The 24,694-nt window shown below is 29.0% G+C and overlaps 1 protein-coding gene across 3 annotated transcripts in view; it reads right to left on the bottom strand.

The window, feature by feature from the left end:
• Positions 1-24,694, bottom strand: part of LOC117172191 (peripheral plasma membrane protein CASK) — a 638,537-nt gene that overhangs the window by 22,576 nt on the left and 591,267 nt on the right. For all 3 annotated transcript variants that reach the window (XM_033360031.1, XM_033360028.1, XM_033360030.1), the window contains one exon: positions 10,787-11,024. In XM_033360031.1, the coding sequence (XP_033215922.1) occupies positions 10,787-11,024 (238 nt within the window). The remainder of the gene's footprint in view (positions 1-10,786; positions 11,025-24,694) is intronic.

Here is a 24,694-nt window from a genome sequence, read left to right as displayed (position 1 = left end):
GGGTCAAAGGTATTTTTTGCGTAAGTTTCCGGTTTCTAATTATTTGTGTAAAATATAATAATTAACACCTTTTTTGGCTATTAAAATTACTCTTCATACTATTAGACTCATTATATCATGATATCTTTTCTTTTTTTATGTAATGTTCATTGAAAGCCCGAACAATTTCTCGACAATCGTTTCACATCTCTAAAAATCTTTTGAAATCCCGTGCTCTCTTCGAAATCCGTTTGTATCTCTTAAAATCCGCGAAAACCCCTAACCAGCCTTTGAAATCTTAGAAAATCTTGCAGATCTTATGAAAATACCTCATAGTTTTTTTTAATCCGTGAAAAGCCCTGCGAATCTCTAGAAATCGGTTAAAACCATTAAAATTATGTAAAAGATTCCGAAATCTCTTTAAAATTGGTTAAAACCCCTTAAAATTATTTGAAAACTTTGTAGATCTTTTAAAATGACGTGAAACTCTATAAAATCCTTTGAAATCCTGTGACTAATTGTGTGATTTCTTAAACTCCCTTAAAATGCTTTAAAAGTTGTGGAAATCATTGAAATCGCGTGATATCTTCAAAATCGCCTAAAAATCCTTATAATTCTCTAAAATCAGTAGAAATCCCTTAAAATCTTTTTAAAAAATCGGGTTTTTCCCTTTAAATTCCGTGAAATATTTTGAAACCTTATAAGATCCCTTGAAATCTTTAAAATCTTTTAAGAAATCATTAAAATCATTAAAATACCTGGTAATATTATAGAAGCTCTTGAAATCCTTTTTAATGTATTGAAGTCGAATTAAAAATTTTTGCATCATTAAAAGTCCTTGAAATTCCTTGAAATTCTTTATATTATTCGGAAATCCTTCGGAATTCCGTTAAATTTTTTGAAATATTTTTAAATCTTTGTAAATATTTTCAAATTACTTGAAATTCTTTTTTCCCGAATCTCTTAAAATGCTGTAAAATATGTCAAAAGCTTTTTCAAGTCAGTAAAATTAATTAAAATATTTGAAAATTCCTTATATCCATCACAAATCATTTAAAAATCCGTTACATCTTTTAAAATCTTGTCAAAAAAATTCTTTGAAATCAAGTTAATCGTTGAAACCCAATTATATCCTTTTAAACTATCATCCAATATTCGATATTGACGAATTCTTTGCAAATATTTGGAAAATATATGAAATCTTTTAAAATCCTTTAAAATCTCGTGAATTTGGTTTACTTCGCTGAAAATCCCTTGACACGACTTTAAAGCTCTGAAAATCTTGAAAAAGCCTGAAAAGCTGTTAGAATCCTTGAAATTCCGCAAAATATTTTAAAATCTTAGGAGATCCCTTGAAATATTTGAAATCGCTTAAGAATTAATTAAACAATTAAAAATACGTGACAATGTTTTCGAATCTTTTGATATATCTTGGATATATTAGAAACGATTCAAATATTTTAAAAGATAATAAAATTCTTCGAAATTCCGTAAAATCCTTTATAGTATTTAGAAATTCTTTATTTCTTTTTAACAATTACAAATACTATCAAATCACTGGATATATTTGAAATCTATCAAATGTTTTGAAAGAGGGGAAACCTCCCTACAATGAATAATGCAACCCACAGTACAATAAATTATTATTTAACATATATTAGTAATGTTCATTAATCATTATTCACTGTAAGCTGCATTATCTACTTTAGGGGGGTTTCCCCTACCTAGAAACCTCGCTTACCGTGAAAATAATTTAAATATTTTTGATATATTAAGTAAAAAATTTAAAATCCTCTGTAAGTGGGGGTCTAAGGTTTCAAAGATCTTTACAATATAATTAATGGACGTTCCCTAATAAACATTTAGATGTTCAACTATACATAAAATTGTCCTATTTATTAAACAGAATAAATTTATTCCTGGTACAGGATCATCTTCCTCAAGTTTCTTTTCTTTCTTAATATGTTCCTAAACGATATATTTGTAATTATGTAACGGAAAAAAATATTATACACGATTTTTAAAGAAAAAAAAAATTAGCGCCCGTTTCTCACCGCTTTAATGGTGTACAGCAATCCGAGGGTAATTATTCTATGACTGAAACTAACTCACTGGTTGAGAATCATTCAAAGCGTCTACAAAGTTTCTACAAATATTCGCATGAGCGCCAGTTGAAAGGGGTTTATTTGAAGGATTTGAAACTAGTGCTTTTTCCTCGAGATATTAATACGAAACTAGATTTATAACAATGTAACATTCATACATAACTAATTTATTCATTAGTAAAGAAAGATTTAATCGCCTCTGAATTTTTAAATCAAAAATATTTTTATTTTTTACAGTCTCATCAAACTAAATAATTGAAAAACCGTTCAGAAAAATACGAGTGGCATTTTACTCATTCTTCAGGGTGTCTACTCAAATTCTGAAAAAGTGTCCTGATAATTCCTGGTTCTTTCCAGGCAACAATTCTGACCGTTCACTCCATTAAATTAATAAAATACTCAGCAACTCCTTTAATTATCCGTCAACGTAGTGCATTAAAAAAAAATAATAAAAGACAGGAATAAGTAAATGGTGTTACAAAAAGGCAACTTTTTTCGTAGTGGCGATTGGATTAATCAAAATCCGATAGTTTAGAAATGAACATATTATTTTTATCATTCAAACATATTTTCTTAAAAATAGTGAAAATCCTAAGAAAAAGTTTGATACCAATGAAAATAAATCCAGTAATATAGCTTCAATTGTATAGAAAAGAAAGCATCGCTATTTGAAATAACATTAAAATTTTCTGAAAAAATTTAGGAAAGCTAATAAATTCCTGAAAACAAACAAAATTCCCTGAAATTTTCAGCTTTTCCAAGTGAGTAGACACCCTGTTCTTACACGCCTTCGCTGACCACTCCTACTTTCTATCCCCTCACTAACCTTACTTTATTGCCCCTAACTTCCCCTTTTTTCCATCACCTATTTACCCTCACTTCCCTACTTTAAATCTCATAACTTCCCCTACTTTATATCAGTTTATTTCCTCTAACTTGCCCAACGTTCCCTCCCTTTACGACCCTTACTTATCTGACTTTCCCTAACCTCATTACCTCTCCTGACTTTCCACTCATTTCTCCATATTTCCCCTATCTTCCTTCCCTAAATTTGCCTACATTTTTCGCCTAATTTCCCCTAAATTTATCTACGCCCCCATCCATCAATTTCCTTCACTTTACCTACGTTTCTCCTTATTTCTTTTACCTTCCCAACTTTCCTTTTGACTAGTTTTCTTTCCTAATTTGCCCTCATTACCGCTTACTCTCCATATGTTTCCGCTTATTATTTCTCTTCACTTCCTCTACTACCCCACCACTCATTTCCCCTTCTTCTTCTTCTCCACTCATTTCTGCTTATGTTCCTCACCTTCCCGCACTTCATTTTTGCTCACTTCCTATATGTTAGCACTTATCATTTTTCCTTATTTCCTCTACTACCACACCACTCATTTTCCCACAAAAGCGTCTTTTCATTTCTCCTTATTCCCCCTACTTTCTCTGTCCTAATTTCCACACAATTCCCTAACTTTCCCTCCCCTCATTCTCTATACTTCCTCTTCCATAGTTACCCTCAATTTCCTCCACTTATTGCTCCTTATTTTACCTACCGTCCCTCCACTCATTTTCCTCATTTCCTTCCCTTAATAACACCTAATTATAATTTCTATCCCTCCAATAATTTCCCCTACTTCCCCGCCTCTCAATTTGACACTTCGCTTTCCTCATTTGCCCCTCCAATAATTTCTCCCTATTTCTACTACATAACCGCCCTTTTATTTTCCCATACTTCACCACTATTCACTTCCCCACACTTCCCATACTTTGAAAAAAGTACGATAGACGGATAGACCACAACCCGAGCGAAACTATAAGGCTTTCTGTCCAGGGCTACGAAACCCTAAAAACCAGCCCTGTGCATCTGTAAAACAAGATGGCTATTCCTTGCTGCCCTAAGTTGACTAGTTCCTAATATCTCCAGCGCGGCGCTAGTTGTCCCATCACTCCTTGTTTTTGCATTTTAAACAATGGCAAGACCACTCTTTTTCTCGGTTTTTAGTCAACAAAACGTTATTTCGTGAAAAAAAATGAAATGGAAACAATGTTACACATTTTATATTTCAAAACATTTCCCGTGTGATTTTTTCAAATACTAAAGCGAAAACATGAATTAAAACATCATCCCATAATCTGGGTAAAGTAAAATGCAAGATTTTTATTCAAATAAAGTTAAATATAATCCATTTTATTTCCGAAAACACCATTAATAATATTTATATTAATAAAATATAAAAATGATTTCGTTATAAAAGGTTAATAGCATACAAGTTTTAAAAGTACCATTTGAGGGTTTAGTGCTTAGTATAAAATTAAGCAAACAACATTAAAAATAATTTTTTCATTAAGTAACATTTAAAAAAATATATATACTTTAGAGGAACAAATATAAATCATAATTTAATAAAACGTTCAAGATGTAAATAGAATCAATATTTTGACATCTTTGTTTTTAAGGCTTTTACACGGTCATGATGATTAAAAAGTGCAAATAGATCAATTATTTTTTATATTTTTTACTGATTATTAAATAACATCTTTTTTAAATATAAATTTAGTTCAATTCAATTTCAAATATATCGAAGCCATTATATATTCAAAAGCGAGATTACTCAATTGGGAAGTTTAAACTTTATACTGTTCAAATTTTTGTAGGATATTTTTTTTACATTTAATATTTAATATGATTTATTATGTTTTCGTGAATAAATTTAAAGTATCAACTTAACCTTTTATTCAAATTTAAATCTAATATATATTCCACTTTGTCAGGATTATTCTACGACCTTATAATGGATATTTTATAATTTGCATTCACAGAAAATGATTGAAACACTTTTTTGAAATTTTAAATGAGTAACATTATTTTAATTTCAGTAATTTTTTTGCATGAAACTAATATTTTGTTTACTAAAAAAATTTAAAAAAGTGATCTGGTTCCATTAGTCCATGTGAAAACAGGGAGTGATGGGACAATTAGCGCCGCGCTGAAACTATTAGCAACTAATCAAATTAGCACAGTTGCGGTTTTAAGTTCAAATCTGAAATATGGAGAGATTCACAAGGCTGCTAGAAACTGAAAAATAAAAAAACTCTAAAAATGAAATTTAAAAAGAATGTAGAAATATTTTTTAATAGAAGAAGTCGATCGTTCCAGATATTTCCAATATCGTGTTTCTAGAGGTTAGTCCATAACAAAGTAGAGCAAAGTACAAGCATAAACTTTAATTTGGATAATGCATTATAACCTCAAATAACTTGCAGCAAACTTAAACCATTAGTGGATTCATAGCCTCCAGCTCTAGAACTTAAAATATTGATTTAAAAAAAACTCATTGCGTACCCAGAAAATATTTACAATACTTCAAAATTCTAAGAGAGGAGAAATATGCAAATATTCCAACGTACAAGTTTGAATTAAAAAAGATAGGGGTGGTATTTACCTACGGTAATCAAATGTTAAAGTTTAATTCGACCGTTGGATCTCTTTTTCCATGCCATATATGTTTTTTATAGCGATACTTCATGCTCCATCGAAAAAATCGACATAAAACACAGTTGTATGTACAAATTATACAATCGATACTCACATCTGATAAAATACAAATTCTAGCATTGGCGGGAATATTCAGTGTGAAATTTTACTCCAGTATACGAATGACAGAATGGTGATTCCATTGGATAATACGATAACGTGCACGGAAACAAATAATATTCGATCTTCCTGCAAATGCCATTTGGCATTTATTAGATTAGACATTCGTGAAAAAAGATTCACCTCGTTAACATTCACAGAAAATGTAAAAAAAACTTCACACCACATGCAAATTTTATATGCAACAGACATTCTTTGACGAAAAATAGAACACAAATTGATAGAGAAAATACTAAATGGCTCCATCGTTTCAGCTTTATGTACATACAACTTATTGAAATAATTTTTGTCGATTCGTGGTGATGAAAATTTAGTCGCTAATTAGGTGGTGGAGGATTTTCTGCATTATAAGAATGGAAATTAACTTAAAAGAAGAAACTACCAATAGTGGATTTCAGTTTCGATTATTAATATTTTAATTAATTTCGTAAAGAAATAATATGGGTATTTTGCCGTAATTATACAGTTTGCAGTTTTTTATGTATTAATTTTTATTTTTTATTCAGTAAAACATTTATAAATATTATTTCCTTTAATTATCTTCCAAAATTAGAAATAAACTAATTTTTTTGCCTTCTTGCGTGGAAAAACTGACTTTTTAAAACTTTAATATATTTTTCTTAAACGATTTTTAAAAAACAAATGTTATTAATGTTATCACAATGCTTCACAATTAAATAAACGAGCCTTTTTAAACAAAAACTGTATTTAAAAAAAAAACATAATAATGTTTTAAAAAGGTCCGTTTATAAATTAAAACAGGCAATAAAAAATTACTATATGCATAATTTTGTAATATTATCGGAGGAAATTACATTTATAAATATTCTGACAAATAAATAAGAATATTTCAAAATAAATTTTCTCGTAAACGGCAAAAAAGAGCGTTCATAAAAAAAATATAAATCAAAACTAAAATTCACAATTGGCGGTCTTCCCTTCTTCGTTCAGTATCGAAGTATAGGGCTTTTAAGTCTTATCAAATAAAAGCAATATTTTTCATGGAAAAATTGTTTAATTTTCGAAAAATAATTATTTTAACCATATGTTTCGTAACAAAATTTTTGTTTACTCACTGATTACCAATATTTTTTAAATGGTTAATTTGTAATATATTATTGGATCATGGTTTATTTTTTCCGATAAAACGTTCCGTACAACGATACTGTTACCGAATTTGAAAATAAAGAAATAATCATAAAATATGATCATTTATTATAAAAATGTTTTCTTTAAAAAATTTAAAGATTAGAATTATAAGAGAATGCTATCTCCGAAAAATAAGCAGTCATTTACTTATATGCAACTATTTTTTTAAAAAATTGGATAACAGGCCATGGTGAGAAAAAATTTAATTGCAAAAAATCATTTTTAAAGTGCATTTTTTTTTAAGTTTTAAAATTTTTTAATAAAAATCTGCTTTCTATTGGAATTGACATTATCAAAAATATTATTTTTAATCTAAAAATCATAAGAAAACTTTTTTTTCAGGGATCTGATTTTTGGCAAAACTAACTTAACGATATCGTTCCAAACGCTTATGGTTTGATGAAATTTCGAAATTGCTATCATTTTATAAAAATACTATTTTTATGCGAGAATGCAAAAGCGATCAGCTGGCATTTTTTAACGTGATTAAACTATCATCTTGATCAACTTTTTTTTTATTTATGAGAGATATTTTTTGATAATATGGCCAGATTTGATAATTAAGAATTTACATTTAATGTAAATTTTGAAGACACAATAGTCTCAAATTCTGGAAAATAGACATTTTTGGTGTTTGAATTTGCTCGTTTATCAAAGCGGAAATTTTTTCAATTGAAAGGTTAATGTTTATAAGTAGAAAACCTAGAAATAATACATTAAATTTTAAATCTTGTTTTTAATTTGAAGGTTGTTAAATTTGGAAGTTAAAAAATTGAACATAGAATTGCGGAGGCTTAAAAATATCAATGTAAAAATTGAATACAGACCATGAAATTAAAAGCTGTCAGATTTTTAAGATATTGAATTTTTAATAGCATCAAATTCAATTTTTTCATTTTTGAATCCTTTTATTTTAATTTTGATTTTCAAAACACTCAATTTTCATAACATACTTTATCTTTTCTGAGATTTATTTGAAATTTAAAAAAAATAAATGATCGAAAATTACAATTTTCAAATAGATACACTGAAAACAAAATTTTCAAAACAATTATTTTTCATCGCAAAAAGAAAATTAAACACAACATTTTTTACCTTTTCCTACTGATATTTATTTTTTTTCTGACAACATTAAGATATATTTTAAAAAGGCTCGGAAGTTTTATCAGGCCTCGGACTCATTTAAGAAATTTAAAATAGTGTCAATAGTAAGACTTTTTTTTAAATCTTATGAAAATAGAGATATGGAATTTTTTAAATGTTAAATCGAGCGGTTAAGTATCATTTTTGTAATCTATGCAATCTCTGTAAAATATTATTGATGCCTTGAAACCTTTTTTAAAATTATTAAAAATTTTCTGAATCCCTATGAAATTCTTTGAAAATAGATTCTTTAAAATAAAATCCTTTAAATCTTGTGAAATTCCCAGTAATCGCGCAAAGATCAAGTAAAATCCTGTAAAGCATCTTGAAATCAGAAATAAATGTCAGAAATCCTTAAAAAATTATGCATTTTTTTAATTCTCTGAAATACCTTGATATCCCACAAAACTGAATACAGCCCTTTACAATCCCTTAAATCTTTGAGATTTTTTCAATCCTGAACATTTTTTAAAATACCCCAAAAACCTTGAAGTTTTTGAAATCCTCCAAAAATGCCATAAAATATTATATCATCTTCTGAAACCCTGCGAAATCATTTGAAATTTCATAGAAGTTCTATAATCTATTGGAATTTTCTATAATAATATATGATTATTAAGAAATTTCTTGGAATGTTTTTAAATGTACTATGCATTTAAAATCTTCTTATGTTTTTCAAAAACCTTAAATCTTGTGAGATCCCATACAAAATTTTGTAATCTTTAATATCTTTTAAGTGTTATTTAAATATATTCAAATCTTTGTTACCCTCGGAAACCCCATAAAATCAGTAGAAATCCATACCAGTCTTTTAAAATTTCATAACATTTCATTTACTACCTAAAATTCTTTAGAAGTTCTTTAAAATTGCCTTAAATCTCATATAATTAGGGTGAGCTGAATCTATCGAATTTTGACTCATTAAATCATAACTATGAAAAAAGTTTCGTTTTCTAATCAGAATGATTTTACAACTTTTTTTCAATATTAGCAAGCCACTACGTCCTTCAAATTTTAAATTTATTACTTTTGTTCAAGTGCAAACATTATGGCGATTTTTTTATGTAGGTATTGTAGCGATAATTAACAATAAGAAATAACAAATTCATAAAAGTTAATTTTTATGAAGTTATTTGTTTTAGTTCCAAAAAAAATGAGTTTTTAAAATTTCTGAATGAAACTGGATGGTACTATCATTTAAAACTTTTTAAAAACTTTTTAAATGAATTTTAATTAGCCTGAGATGAATAATAGATATATTAATTTTAATGTAAACTAAAAAAAAGCTTCTGCTTTCAATTATTAAATTTCGGAGTTTAAGAGGTTTTTAAAGAAATCAAAAAACAAAACAAAAAATGTTTGTATGTTTTAAATAATGATGCGTACATTGTAATATTTCAGCTACTGAAACATCAGTTACAAATGTCTAAATATTTGTGAATAAAATTTTCTTTTAACAATTTAAATCTACTCATTTATTTGGCGAATTTTTAAGACATCGTAAGAAAAGACAATTTTTTTCATTTTCGGGTTTTTATTATTCAAAATTCGATAGTTTCGGCCCGCCATAAATCTTTTAAATCTTTTGAAATCCATTTGAATTTTCTGATCTCTAAATTCCTTAAAAACCCTATAAAATCGGATATGTTATTTTATTCAATCAGCGGAAAATTCTAAAAATATTTTCAAAGGCAAAGTGAAAAAATAGTTGCATAGTTGCAAAAAATTGCATCGTTAAGAAAAATTTCAAAAAGAATAACGGTGTCATGAGTCTGAGGCCCGTTTCATATCAAAATTCGGTTATATGAAAATAGTGATAAAAAACTAATAAATATATATATATATATATATATAAAATTCGATATACGAAAACTACAAATAAAATTTTCGTCAAATTTCTTCAAGAGTTATGTAAATAATAATTTTTTAATGCATTTTTTCACAGAGAAACTGACTTTTTAACAAATTTATCTTCTATAAATATTATAAATTTTGTTCACAATATTTACCAAATTAATAGACGAACCTCTTTAACGAAAAACTGCATTTTTTCAAAGAAACATGATAAGGTTTAAAAAAATCCAATTTCTCAAAAAAAAAGGCAATACAAAATTATTATTTGCATAATTTTAGAAGATGGTTGAAGGAAGTTATATTTATAAGAATTCGTAAAAATAAAAAGTGTAGGCAGCGATATTAGTATGCTAATCGATAATATAATAATGAAAATGCTTTGTGAAATAAAAGATATTATTTATTATGGAAAATATTTAGAACTTACGAAAAATAATTATTCTAAGTATAATTTTTGTAATAAAATTTGTTTACTGCTGCTCCTTACCAATTTCAGAGATTTTTAAACAACTGAAAAAACAAACTCAACATTCTTTTGTAATTTTTAAATAATTATGAGTAGATTTTCCAGTTTAATTTACCATAACTGGACTGGATTAAAAAAGGAAATTTTTTCACATTCAGTATTTGGTTGGACTAATATTTGTATATACTTCAAAAGCCTTCTTTTAATACATCACTTTTTACTTTTTTTTTATAGATAAACACCATTTTATACCCTCAAATAAATTGAGGAATTGTCTCTCCATTTTTAATTAAAGAGTAATAAAGTTCCTGGTGAAACTCTCTCGTTAGTATCGCAAATGAAATGCTGTGAAGTGGTGAATAATTTTGTGCTGTGTGCTGTGAAACTCGTTAGTAATCGTTCAATGCAAAAGAGTTTATTTAACAATGGGAGACTAACCTTGTTCCTGTTTATTCTTTTCCATTGCCAGACAGGCGATTCGCCATTCCTGCAGTTCTGGGGATGGTATTAAACCCGCGGATCCAGCCGCGTTGTCTTTTCGTGCCTGCCACCAATGGTGATCATCCTTACTTATGATTTGTAAAATATCGCCGGTTTTAAAAGCAATTCCAGCCTGAGCACACGGTATCAACTCGTCCTCCAATGGGTCGTAGTCAAATTGCGCCCGAACGAATATCTGTGATAAGAAACAGGTATCAGGAAAATATTTAAAAAAACATATAATTATAAACACGAACTGACCTAAGCAGGAAAAATGTTTATACAAGTTAAATTCTCGTTTGGGAACGTCCATGAATTATGTAAGGATAATTTTTGAAATTTTGGATGCAAGGACTCAAGAGGTCCCTCACGCAGCTGAGGTACATAATATGCATAATATGGTACATAGCATTTTTTTAATTTTGCGATTAGTAATTTGAAAATACTATATTTGAAATATATTATTTTTGGCAATTCCAACGATATTTTACTTGCGGTAATAAGTTGAAAATTAGAATAAGTGCACTGTTAGAAATTTTTGTCTCAACTTTATGAAATATCTTCGGACGTTTTATGTTGTTATAAGTTTCGTAAAATTACGATCAATCGAGGAAAAATCAGTTCAGTTACAATAACAGAAATTTCTTTAATACATTGTGCCGTGATTATATTTGAAACTCTTTTGTTAACGGTATAAATATGTTGTCTTAGTGTAAAATATTTGGTGGTCATAATAGGGACCGATTATTTGAATTGGTCCTTTTAAGGGATATATTTTTTCTAACAAAGAAAAATATCTTTGTTTGTATCAAATATGTAAGAAAATAAAACAAAATAAATGGTCCTTTTTAGCGCCATTAAAAGCTCGAGTCCTGCTAGTTACAATTTTCGGAATTTTTAGATACAATTTATTTTTAAAAATTTCGTAATCCTAGTTGCAAATTTAGCAATTTTTAAATGAATTTTCCTACATTTATCATAATGGGAAATCATGAGGGGAAATTGAGTAGTTTACTTGATATATCAAAGATACAAAACTACATAATTAAAAAAATTTCAAGTGATTTACAAAATTTTCAAACCCATTTATGGGATTTTAAAGAATTGTATAGATTTTTCCAGAGATTATACGAAATTTGTTTGAAGTTTTCAGAGACTGTTATGTGTCCATTTTTTCACAACTAAATTACTTATAAACTAATAACTTTTAAGTATTTTCCATACCAGACACACTTTCCTATTATTTTTCTTTAAGCCTGTCTGGTGTGAAATATCAATTCGAGTTATTAGTTTTTGGGTAAGTTTGTATAAAAAAATTATCACTTCACAGTGATTTAGACGCCCCCCCTCCCAAATAAAACCTTAAGTAATTAATGGACGCTCTCTTTGCTAAATCTGAGCTAAAATTGTTGAATACCAGCAATAAAAAAGAAATTTCATAACTGTTGCAATTCTCTCAATATTTGTTCAATTCTCTTAATTGAATTATTGTTAAGTAATAACATTGTGATTTTTAAACTCAGTCGACTGAAAATCGTATACGGCCTTTACATTTTTGTATTTACCTTCGATTCGATACTTTTTTTTGCTCAGGTTTGCAAATAGATTACGTTTGATTCGTCGACAGTTTGCAGTCAGATTCGCGGCGCAATAAACAGAAAGTTACGTTTAATCTTTTTTATCGTTTCTTTATAGATTTCCTATTATATGTTTTAGGAATTAGAAATTTTGCATACAGGGGGAGGGGGGCAATTTTGTAAATTGTTGAATTTATTTTCTATTTCCACTTTCTCGAAATTGACGTCTCCTCTCTTTTATTGACATTTTAATTTTTACAACTAAAAAAAAAAAAAATACAACCAACGTGAATTCCGGAAAAGTGAAAATGAATATAAAAGTTACATAAATGCCCCGCAGTAGTCAAATGAGAAAAATTTCACTCTTTTGCGTCGTAATAACAAGAATGTTACAAATGAGAATAGCAAAACCTTTCTCAATTTTTTAAGTAAAAAGCGACATAATTAGTTATTAATAGAATCTGCGGGGTTTTTAAATTGATGCTTTATTAAAAAATAATATTCTAAATGTTAAGATTTGTCATATGATGTGTTTGGAAAACAAACATTTTGAATCCGGTAAAAGTGAAATTAAATTCAAAATGTTGTAATAGCAGGAATATTTAATCTCGGCGAAAAGGAAATATAGGATTTTAAAGGATTTGCTAAAATATATAACATCTATTCTTCTAGTGCCAAACCTTCAAAATCATATTTTTGTTGCATTTTCTCTCCTGTAGACATTTTTCTAAAAACAATACATTTAGTAGACTTGAAATGATTGACTTTCTATTTTTCTCAACAATGAGTTTGAACTATCTAAGTTAAAAAAATGTAATATTTTAGTTTGTGAGGAACTCAAGTCTATTCGATGTATAATTCTTCTCAGCCTATTCGCGATTTGGGATTGCGAAAGTGCAAATTAAAACATCATGATCTAGTTTATAACTAATTAAAACAAACATTCTAACATCGCATAATCATCACACTAGGCCGCATGCCGTAGACAAACTTGTACATAATTAGAATCTCGCAAACCATTCGGCAAATCAACAACCGGAAATCAATACAGTTATGTAAAGTACGTTGCAAACTACGTAGGACACTTTTCAGAAATTGTTTCGAGAGCTAAATAGTTGGCTTTTTCATGCCAAAAAGGGCCTTGAATTAGAAAATAAAAGTTCCTAGAAATTTGTAAATATAATTATCAATTTCATAAACACGGAGCGGAATAGAGGCACTCTTAAGTTAGCTTACGAACAAAGCTCGGCTCTCACATGCGCAGAAGCCCAGCGGCAAGCGTGCGCGCGTAAGCTAAGCACGCACGCTGATTCGCGACTCCCTGTATGCCGAGACGACGGTTTTCTGCATTTGAGAGCCGAGCTGCGCTCGTCAGCTTACTTTAGAGTGGCGCTAATTTGTTTATGAATTTTATTTTCATATTGACAGGTTCCTAAAAACATTGTTTGTAAACTTTCTGAACTCTTTTTTAAATATTTAGCGAAGTATTTACACTGTAAAAGTTTCCTACGCAGTAGTTTACGACGTAAGAAATTTCAATAGGGTAGACATAAAACTTGAAAAGATTGAGAAATAATACATGGGCAAGAGGAATGGAAGCAGTTAAGAAACAGAATCTGGCGGGATACAGTCCCTAAATTTTGATATGTCTATTGCAAATCTGGAGCCTTATTTTTAAAAAGTCTCTATAAATAGTAATATTTCTTCAAATATTTAGGAAAATAAATTAAACATAAAATTAAAAATACACAGATTTGAATTTAAAAATAAAATTTTTGCGGTACGATTCTTGACCTTATCATTTTGGATTTATAAAGGATTTGTGTTGCGGATTTATGAAACTCTTATATTTGAAAGAAAAAAATAATTATCAAAGAATTATGAAGAACGGTTAAGATTTAGAAATCGTCATACCAAATGCAGCATCCTAGGCCATGTATCAGGTGCACATTCTTACATTACTTTAGTCACTACACTATAGCCACTATAGTCACATATTTCTGTTTAAAGAAAAAAGCTTTGTAAAAGAGATATTTTTGAAATGTCAGAAATCTGCATCTGTTGCATGCTTTTAAATCGAAAAAATAGAATAAAATGTGAAGATTGGTAATCATCAGTATTTTAGAGGTATTCCTTACAAATTTAGAGCTAAATACTTTGTAAATTAATTTTTTTTAGTCGTTTTGGAAAATATAGTTATTTAAATTTATAACATAAAACAATTTAAAAGAATAGTATGAAATTTATAAGTTTGGAAAAATTCAAGGGTTTAAAAAAATCGATGCAAAGCATAAGAATTCATGTTAAGTTTAAAAGATTTAAAAATAATTAAATGAAAGCTTTAAAAAATTCTATAAAAATATATAATATATATGATTAAGTAGAGTTGAGTGAATTAAAACAATTCAAGAGAATTCTAAAGAAATTCGAAAAATTCAAGATGCATTAATACAAATTCAGCGTGAATTTCAAATGAATTCAAATAATTTGCAAAGATTGTTTTAAAAACTCTTCAAATATTTACAACCCTACAAAATCCCTCAATTCTCAGGAATTAATTCTTTAAGATCCATTGAAAAATTATGAAATCAGTAAAATTCTATAAATTATTATATTTCCTGAAATCCTGGAGATTGATTCAAATAAATTGAGATCTTTAAAATCATTCATTGATAAAAGCATATTACGAAATTCTAGGAAATTATCTAAATCTCTTGAAAATGTCTTAAAATCTTATAAAACATCCCAAAATATTTTAAAATCTTTAAAATCAACTAAAATTATTCAAACTGATAATTAATTCCTTTAAATCTTTTAAAAATTCCCTTAAATATTTAAAAACCTTGGAAATTATTTGAAATCCTATAAAACTTTTTAAAGTTCTTGAAAATGAATTATTACAAATCTTTGTACAAGGAAAGAAATTTGAAGAGATTAATTTACAGCAGTGCATGATTCTAGATCTACAATAATTACGAGCTTTAAAGTCTCGCACTCTATCTAAAAGCATAGAATTCGAGACCTGACTGCAAAGGGACATGTCCTGATGCCTGAATATTCGAAAAATCTATAAAATTATTTAAAATACCCTAAAATATTTAAAATCCTTTAAAATGCCTTTAAATTATTTAAATCTATCAAAAATACCTTGGAATATTTTTAAATATTGTAACATCTTTCAAATCTTTGAAAATATTTTTAAATCCCTTGAAATTTTTCAGCACTCTTGGAAATTCTTTAGAATTATTTAAAAAACGTAAGATATTTAAAATCCTTATAAATCTTTTGAAATTCTGTAAGACTCCTTTGAAATACCCAAAAAGCTTGAAAATCCTTTGGAAGCCCTTAAAATTATTCAAATCTATTCAAAATGTCTTGGAATTTTTATTAAAAATATCCTAATAACTTTCAAATCTTTTGCAATCTCTTGAAATATCTTTAGAATTATTAAGAATATCTTAAAATCTATCAAATCCTTTGAAATACCCTATACTCTTTAAAATCGTTTTGAAATCCATGCAAATTATTCAGATATACTAAAAATGTCTGGGAATCTTTTAACATACCCTAAAATATATCAAAAGGATTCAAGAAAATTCTGAAATATGTATACACCTGAATTCAATAGTGGTTAAAATCACCCGTGGGTTTATTTATCGAATGAAAAGTGACTAAAGTGTAACTTTCATGTAAAAAAGGGGGTAAAAAGTGATTTGAGAAAAGAAGTGATTCTTGAATAGGATAGCAGGGTACAGCTGAAGTCTGTATTATCTAATGCAGCATGTAGGTTTACATTATTTATTACAATCTATTAGCAGCACACGCAGGTTTTCAGGCACAGAAACACATTATAAATACAGAGCAGTCACTAAGTGAAGAACGCAGTAGCGTCGATTTTTTGATAAAATATTAATTTTTGGAGAGCACAAATTTTTTGCAAATTGAAAACGTTCAGAGGATAAACACTCTTTAAAGTTACGTGTATTACAAAACATTACACTGAGCTTTAAATAGTGTTTTTATTAAAATGGGGACACTATACGATACACACTGGAAATTGGATTTAGGCCTGGTTTCGGGCATAGCTTGCACTAGCCTTGAAAACTAATCCAGACAGACCAAAAATAAACAGTCAGGGTGTTTGTACGATTTCTGTTGTGTTTGGATGCACGATGCAACCTAATGCAACTAATGCGCTGAGAAAAAAATGCGGAGGCCATCAGTTATTGGAATGAAGTAAATCCGGGCTGATTAAAACCAAGTTCCAGTGTATATTAAAGAAAATTTGACTAAGAACATTCGGTAGAGAAAATTTTACGGAGAATTTTTCATTTCCAATGAACATGTAGACACGCAGATGACCAATAAAGGTACTAGGTTCATTCCACGCGGGACTCACACAAATCAGACCTTCACATCCTTGACTTTTTTTTATTTTGCCTATTTATTTGTTTATTTTCAAAATTATTTAACTTTTTGTATTTTGGATACATTTTGAGTCGCTGAAACATGAATCGCGCTAGTTTACTGAAGGCTCTACCGGATAGCTCATTTTTACACTAGTTAACTGAAACTTTTACTTTTAGCGTGAAAAGTCCCGGGAAATCCAAAATTTGAGGCTTAAATTAATTCAAACAGTTTCATCCTTAATTCAAATGTTTAAAAAAAATTGATTAAAAAATATATCGATTCCCAAAAATAGTGGCTTAACTTTTAATTAAATTAAATTTATTATTTCATATACATTAGTATTTTTAAATAATGATTATCCACTCTTGGTGGCATTATCCACTATAGGGAGGGTAATACTATTTTTTGAATATCTGCTTCGAGAAAAAATTATAAAGCTTGTGTTTTCCGTAAATTCTTTTTAAAAAATTTCATGGGAAAACATAAACATCTCTCTTTGATTTTCGTTTAAAATTCCAACTTTTTTACTAATTAACTACATTTTTCTTTTTCTAGTAAAAAAAATAAGTTCCTTCAAGAACAAAATACCGGTATAATCAATATTAGTTTTATTATTGATTTTATAGATTTTTGGTATTATTATTATTATTTTAGGCTCCACCAAGTAGACAAAGATGATTTTTTTACTAACAGGTGACTTATTAAACAATACAGTCTTCTTCGTATTTTTTGTAGTAAACAGTAATAAACAATACGAAATAAAAACAATTGGGTTTCAATTAAGAATATTTTTAAAACGTGCAAAAAACCGATTTTTTGGACTGACTTACATGCGCCCTTCATTTAAAAAAATTGAATATGTCGAACTTGACATTTCGTCAGCTTGAATCATAGAAATATGCTATTATTTTTCTTTCATGGTATATTTTTTTGGCATTGTATAAGACTTTAAGACATTACAAAGTCACAATTCAAGTATCACGAAGAAAAATTGTTTCCATGAAAGTAAGATATTTGCATAATTCTTCTATTCAAGTAGAAAAACATTTTGACTTTCGACCTATAGAACTTTTTCAAAAAACTAAAGCATTTAATTCGATAAAAAAACATGTCTTTTGCACATTTCCCAAAAATTCTAAATCAACAACTTTTTTTCAATTTCTTACTTTTATGTATCGGTATTCAATAGCAACAAATTTAAATATAAAAAATATGCCATCATTTTCTAACAAATAGGAAGTTTCTAAATTTGTGAATCCAATAAAATAAAAAATAAAAAAAAAACAATGATAAATAAAATACTTTTATTTCATGAACTTATGTTTTATTTTATTTATTACTTTTTATACGTTATTAAAACAGTTTTTAAATAGTTTGTAATTTAGAAATTAAAAATTGTCGGAAATTTCATAATTTCGGGAATTTTCTATTTCAAATATTTTATGTTTCTTAAATTAATTACCAATCATATTTTGCAATAAAAATATTAAATTTTTTTTTCAAACGAACATTTCACAGTAGAAAATCAAGAAAATCAGGGTAGACATTTTTTGGTAAACGACTTTTTTAAAATCCAAATGCAAAAACATGAAAAATAATAATGAAGAAACGGTTGGAATCAATTTGAAACCCTAAAATTTGGATTCTGTGAAGTTTTTTGGCCTCAAAAACTTTCAGTTAAGAAAATTAAAATCGGACTAAGCGGTACAGTCTTGACTTAACAACTGTAATTCGTGTTTTAGTGAGTCCAGAAGTGATTATTAAAATAAAAAGTGATAATTATACTTTATTTAATAACTAAATAAGTAGCCAAAGTTTAAAAGAAAACGATAATGTAAGGTTCTGCTTTTTTCAGTCGGACATGGAATTGACCTCGTATTCAGGTACACAATCATCGGAAATAGTCAGCACGACTGGCGCGAGTACTAATAAAAATCACCCGTGATTATTCCTTTAAACAAAGAGCGAGAAACTTTTTCTAATATCCGTTGAAAAGGTTATGAAATTTGTTGGCGAATGACCTCATAAGGACAAATTTTTTACCTTTGCACAGAATTTATTACGTTAGAATTTTTTTCAAAATGCAAGAATTTTTCGACTTTAGTATCTCGTTTTCAACTTGTGGCATGAACTTGGAAATTTATAGGAAAATTTTGAAATTTATACCACAAAATCCTCGGAGTCTGATCTTCAACTGAATTCAATAACACTTAAAAAAATTTAACGGGTTTCCGAGATATGACTAAGAATGTCCAAACGTGTCTGCCGACATCGGTGCTTGCTGATTGAAACTGAACGCAGACGCTCTTTGACATTTTTAGCCATATCTCTGGAACCCATGAAGATTTGTAAGTGCTATTGGCTTAAATTAATAATAAGATTGCAAAGATATTTTTTTTTTAAATTTCAGTTTTTTTTTTAAATTTCTCTAAGTCACAGTACGAGACAAAATAAAGATGATAGCTATCGCGACCGACAGTGGTAGCAGTATGGAACCCTCTACTACTAGTGGTGATCACCGACTAAAACTTGATGCAGAGACGCTTAGACATTTTCAGTTATATCTCTGGAACCCGTCAAGATTTTACAAGTTCTATTGGCTTCAATTAAAAATAAGATTGAAAATATAATTTCTTTTTAATTTCAATTTTTTCAACAAATTTCTTCAAATACAGCACGAGATGAAGCTATATGACTGCTTTTGCGACCGACAGCGCTAGTATCAGGGCACGCTATATTACTAGTGGTGATCGCTGATAAAAACTTGCCGCAAACATGCTTGGACGTTTTTAGTCATATTTCGTTAACCAACGAAGATTTAAGAAGTCTTATTGGCTTAAATTAAAGTCAAAATTTCAAAGCCAATACCTTGTCGATTTCAATTTTTTTTCTTCAAAATTTGTCTTAAGTTACAGCACGAGATGAAGTTAAGATTACCGCTCCCGCAAGAGACTGTAGTAGTAGTATAGCACACTCTATTACTAGTAGTGGCCACAGACTAAAACTTGAGATAGACAAATATAATGTCTGGTCAATTTTATTATTTTTTCAGTAATTTAGTAGTATGGCACGCTCTACTACTAGTGGTGATCGCCGACTTAAATAACGTCGCATATCCTCTACAAAAGTTAAATGATATCTCTATTCTAGGTCATTCGATACGGAATTTCATAAGCTTCTCAGCAGTTTTTGAAAAAAGGTTCTCACTCCTTTTTTGAATGAGTTGTCACGTTTAAAGTCAGCAGTGATTTATAATAGAACTTGCGCTAGTCATACGGACAATTTTCAATGGTAGTGTAAGTAGGAATAAGGTAAATTGCGTAGGTGCACTGAGGGTAGATTGTAGGTAGGTAAATAGAGAAGGTAAATGGATAGGCAGTTATATAGACGTAAAACGCATAGCCTTCTAACTACAGCAGTCCAATCACACCAGATCAAGTGGTGGTACTTACTAACACTGGCAGAGGCCTAATCCTGAACAACTAGATTGTTGAAGAAACAGAAAAAAGGAAGATAATTATTAAATCGTTCAGTGGCTTCGAAAAATTCAATTACGATCATGGTACACATCATAATCGATCAAGTTTGTCAGCCTCCCGACTACTCAACTTTTTGAAATGCTTAATGCCTATTCCGATACATGCAGCTCATACAAAATACCAGACATCACCGATAATTTTCATTATCTTTCAGCATAGGCAATATGATCCATCATGGCTAAAAGTAAAAATTGCTCGCGGTCGCGTCGTTTAGCCTTTACCGACCTTTTAACCGATGATGAAATATCTTAATATCGTTTCTAAGACTCCTCAAACCAGTATCACATTTAATCAAAGTTAAACCGCTAGCTCAGCAGTTTTTTATGTGAACGAGGAAACGAGAATTTTACTGGGTCACAATCCCGGTCAGAAGGTTACGGCAGAAGTTAATGAACGCGATTTAGAAAATCATTTCAAAGACCCATTCAATTGAAAATATTGTTTTTACCTCAAAAAAAAGAAGAATATTGTGGCAAAATTGACTTACAAACTTACAAAACCAGATTTTCACTTAATTGTAAGTAAGCTGAAGATTGAAGAATCAGAATTACTGACATTAACTAAAAACGGTCATTTATGTCTTTGATCATTAAAACTTAGGACTAATTTTTTTCGAAAGCACCTTGGAATTAAATTAAATTTTATTTTAAAAGTTTCTTCATACTATAATATAAGAAAAGTTGAATTATCTACTAAAAAAACACCTGGGTGCAAATAAGATTGTCAGATATAAGTAGAAAATAATTAAATCAAAAAAGTTTGTTTGGCGTTTTGGCATTAAAACTACACATTTTTTAAATAAAGAAAAAATCCTATACCGCCAAAAAAAACTTCTTTTGAAAGTCAAATTTTTTAAATGGCCACGGAAGACTTTCTTTCATTTGTTCATAGCATCTTTAAGGATGTTCTAGGTATACAGCTAAATTAAAAATAAAAATAATTTTTACTTTGATTTATAAAACTGACAAAAAAGGTCCATTGTTTATGACAAATTAATTTTATAAGTGATACTCAAGCGTAAAAAATAAACAAGAAGCTCATGTCATAATTGTTTATTTAAATCTAGTTATTTGCATATTTGTGTTTTTTCTTCCGCTCCAGGCAAAAGTCGTCACATTCGTTCAATTCTAATTTACAAAATCTCATTCAATTTCTTAAAAGGTTTTTTGCAATTACATAAATCCCATTTTTATTGTGTGTTTAAAAAGTCGTTTTTTGAATTCAAAAATTTGCTAAATAATGTTTGACAAAAACTTGACGAAGATAATTGCAAAGGAAATGTCAGGAAATTGAATGAGTTTCATAAAATAATAATTGAATTACTATTTTTATTATTCACACTAGAAGTTCGCTTTTAAAATTTGCTGCAATAATTAATGGATCTTCTTTCAAAATTTTACCAATCAAGTTACAGATTCAGTCATCTTTTACGGCACACCCAGAACATCACAAAAAACGTTAAAATGTGCAGCATTTAATTTCTTCAGTGAATTTAAACACAAAAAAATTTGTTTCCAAGATAATAATTTAAAAACTAGTTTGTCCGATTCAACATGAATTGATTTTACACTCCACATGCTGAATTTTGTTCTAAGAAAATTTCCCCCTAATATATTTTAAATAGGATTTTTTTATATTCTTCAAACAATAATGAAAAATGTACCTTTTCAGTATTGGAATAAAAAAATAAAAAATATTAATAGAAGTTACTTTTCGAATTCGTAAGTTATAAGTTATCTTTTCTGCGGGACATACATTATAAGTTAATTATTTTGTCTTTATTTGTATATTTGTGCGCCGATAGTATACATTTATTCTCAGCTGAAGAATTGCATATACAAAATAATTTGCTGTCAGAAATAATAGTTATTTTTATAAAAACTGACAGAATTATTGTTATAAAGTTCCTATATTGTGAGCATTTTATAATCGAAATAAATTTTCAATCATTGCTCTTTCAGCAAACACTTACAAGAAGAAAAAGAAAACTTGAAAAGAAGAAGAGCAAAGGAATCTGAACTGTTCGAAAGATACCTTTGCTCTTCTACCCATTTCTTCGCTGCAGTTGATCGATTTTGCAAAAAACATTTTAAATTTACCAAAAAACGTTTTTTATTCTTACAAACAGGACAAATTCCCGGCAAAATCTTTCAGGAGAAATGTAACCCTCAAAATAAATTTCCCTTTTCCACAGGGAAACTTTAAATACCCTTATTTTATTATTTCAGAAAATAGCAAATAAAAGTGCATCAAATCTTAAAAAATGATCTACTATTATCTTCTCTTTGTATATTTCCTGATGAGAACTCAAACTTTACAAGAAAAAAATTAATGCCTAACTTACGTTAACCCTTCTGAGACATTTTGTATCCAAAATTGAGGGCCCGGACCAAAGAACCGGTTTTAACTTTCTGGGACTCAGAGTCAAGAGATCCTTGATTCTTTGAATTGAGGCGATGTTCAGGGCTTTCTATCACTCTAAGCGCCAGAAAGTTATAATCGGTGCTTTGATCCGGACCCTCAATTATGTTTCTTTCTTGTATTCCTCCTCAACTTAAAAATCTAAAACTTCAGAATAATAAACATTTGAATAACACCTAATACAAAATTAAGGAATGGGCCCTAAAGTGTTTGAAATTTCGCAAATAACAAAGAGCCCTTCTACATGAATGGGGAAACTACGGAGCTAATTTAGAGTGCGATGCTTTAGGATTATAGTGAATCTATTAACTTAAAGTTGGCTCTACTGACTTCATACTGCTAATGGTTTATAATCAAGATAAGAGAGGTCAACTCCTCTCAGCTGTAGAACATTAGGTCTGGTCATTTTGAGTAGTCATCAAGCTGGAGCATCACTTTAGTAATACAAGGAAATTGCATGGGACATATGGGTTTACGACACTAGGACAAACTTTGTCTTTATCTTGTAATAAGGTCTCTTTACGAGTCAAGTGCGTTCATAAGCTTTGAATGGGTTTTAGAAATGTTTTCTTTGGAACGAGCAAGCGCAGTTAGCAAGCGATTCCGAAATATATGATTTGCACCATCAGCAATAAAAACGCCTTAAGACGTATTCGCGGAAACTTCTGTCTTTGATGTTAAGTACGTGCATTGGAAACTACCATCTACTATTCTAGGAACAAATGGAAAATCTAGGGAGAAATGTTCGCGAATTAAGTCAGTAAAAGACAGAAAGAAATCCTCCAGTGATTTCAGCACCTTCGGGTCGGATAGAAAAGGATACTCTACGGCTATTGAGGACCCGGAACAAAGAGTGAAAGCACAGCTTAAGACTTAATAGTTTGGGATCCAAGAGCACTTGAGCATCCATTTTAGGTCCTGATGATTTGATGATTGATTCTTGTGCAGAATGTTCTTCTGATACCGAACATATCTGGTGCACATAGCGAATACCGGGTCGTTTTGTTGTTATTTGACATTTTATGTGTTTAGATAAAAAATGTCATATCTCCGAAAATTATTAAAGTTTTGAAAATATTTTTCCATATTAATTTATAGAAGTGTGATATGCACAAATTTTGTTGATAGTGTATGTTCATTTAATTGATAGTTTTCGAAAAAAAACAATAAAATAGCGTTTTAATAAAAAACGATTTCTACAGTACATTTTTGATCATTTAATCATTTTTTTCTGGAATCATACAGAAATAACTAAGAAAATACAGTTGGTTTCGAAATTTTTCCAATTAGGCTACTAGTTTAGTTTTGACAAAATTCTAAATAAGCACAAGGTTTTCATCTGTGTGCACGAGTGTTAGTAAGAGCTTTGATTGGACAGGCAGCGAGGGGGGTCTCGGAAGCTGTAGGTTTTCAATCTGAACAAAAAACCTCACACACAAGCGCACACGCGCAAACATCCTACTTAATAGAATTTTCTAAACCAATAATCTAATTTAAAAATTTTTTAAACAAATTGTCTTTGTCTCAGCTAGTTCTATATGATTCCAGAAAAAAAGTTCTGAAATGATAAAAAATGTACTGTAGAAATGGCTTTTCATTAAAAAGCTATTTTATTGTTTTTCTCGAAAACTATCAATTAAACCAACATACACTATTAACAAAATTTGTGCATATCACACTTCTTTAAATGATTATGGAAAAATATTTTCAAAACTTTAATCATTTTCAGAGATATGACATTTTTTATCTAAACACATAGAATGTCAAATTACAACAAAACGACTCGGAATTCGCTATGTGCACCCGATATATTCGGAACCAGTAGAACATTCTGGACAAGAATCAATCATCAAATCATCAGGACCTAAAATGGATGCTGACTCTCCTCTTCGGATCCCACACTATAAATTGAAGGCTAG

Source organism: Belonocnema kinseyi, chromosome 4, assembly GCF_010883055.1.
Source record: "Belonocnema kinseyi isolate 2016_QV_RU_SX_M_011 chromosome 4, B_treatae_v1, whole genome shotgun sequence".
NCBI classification, from domain to species: domain Eukaryota; kingdom Metazoa; phylum Arthropoda; class Insecta; order Hymenoptera; family Cynipidae; genus Belonocnema; species Belonocnema kinseyi.
This window is presented reverse-complemented; position numbering and strand designations above follow the sequence as displayed.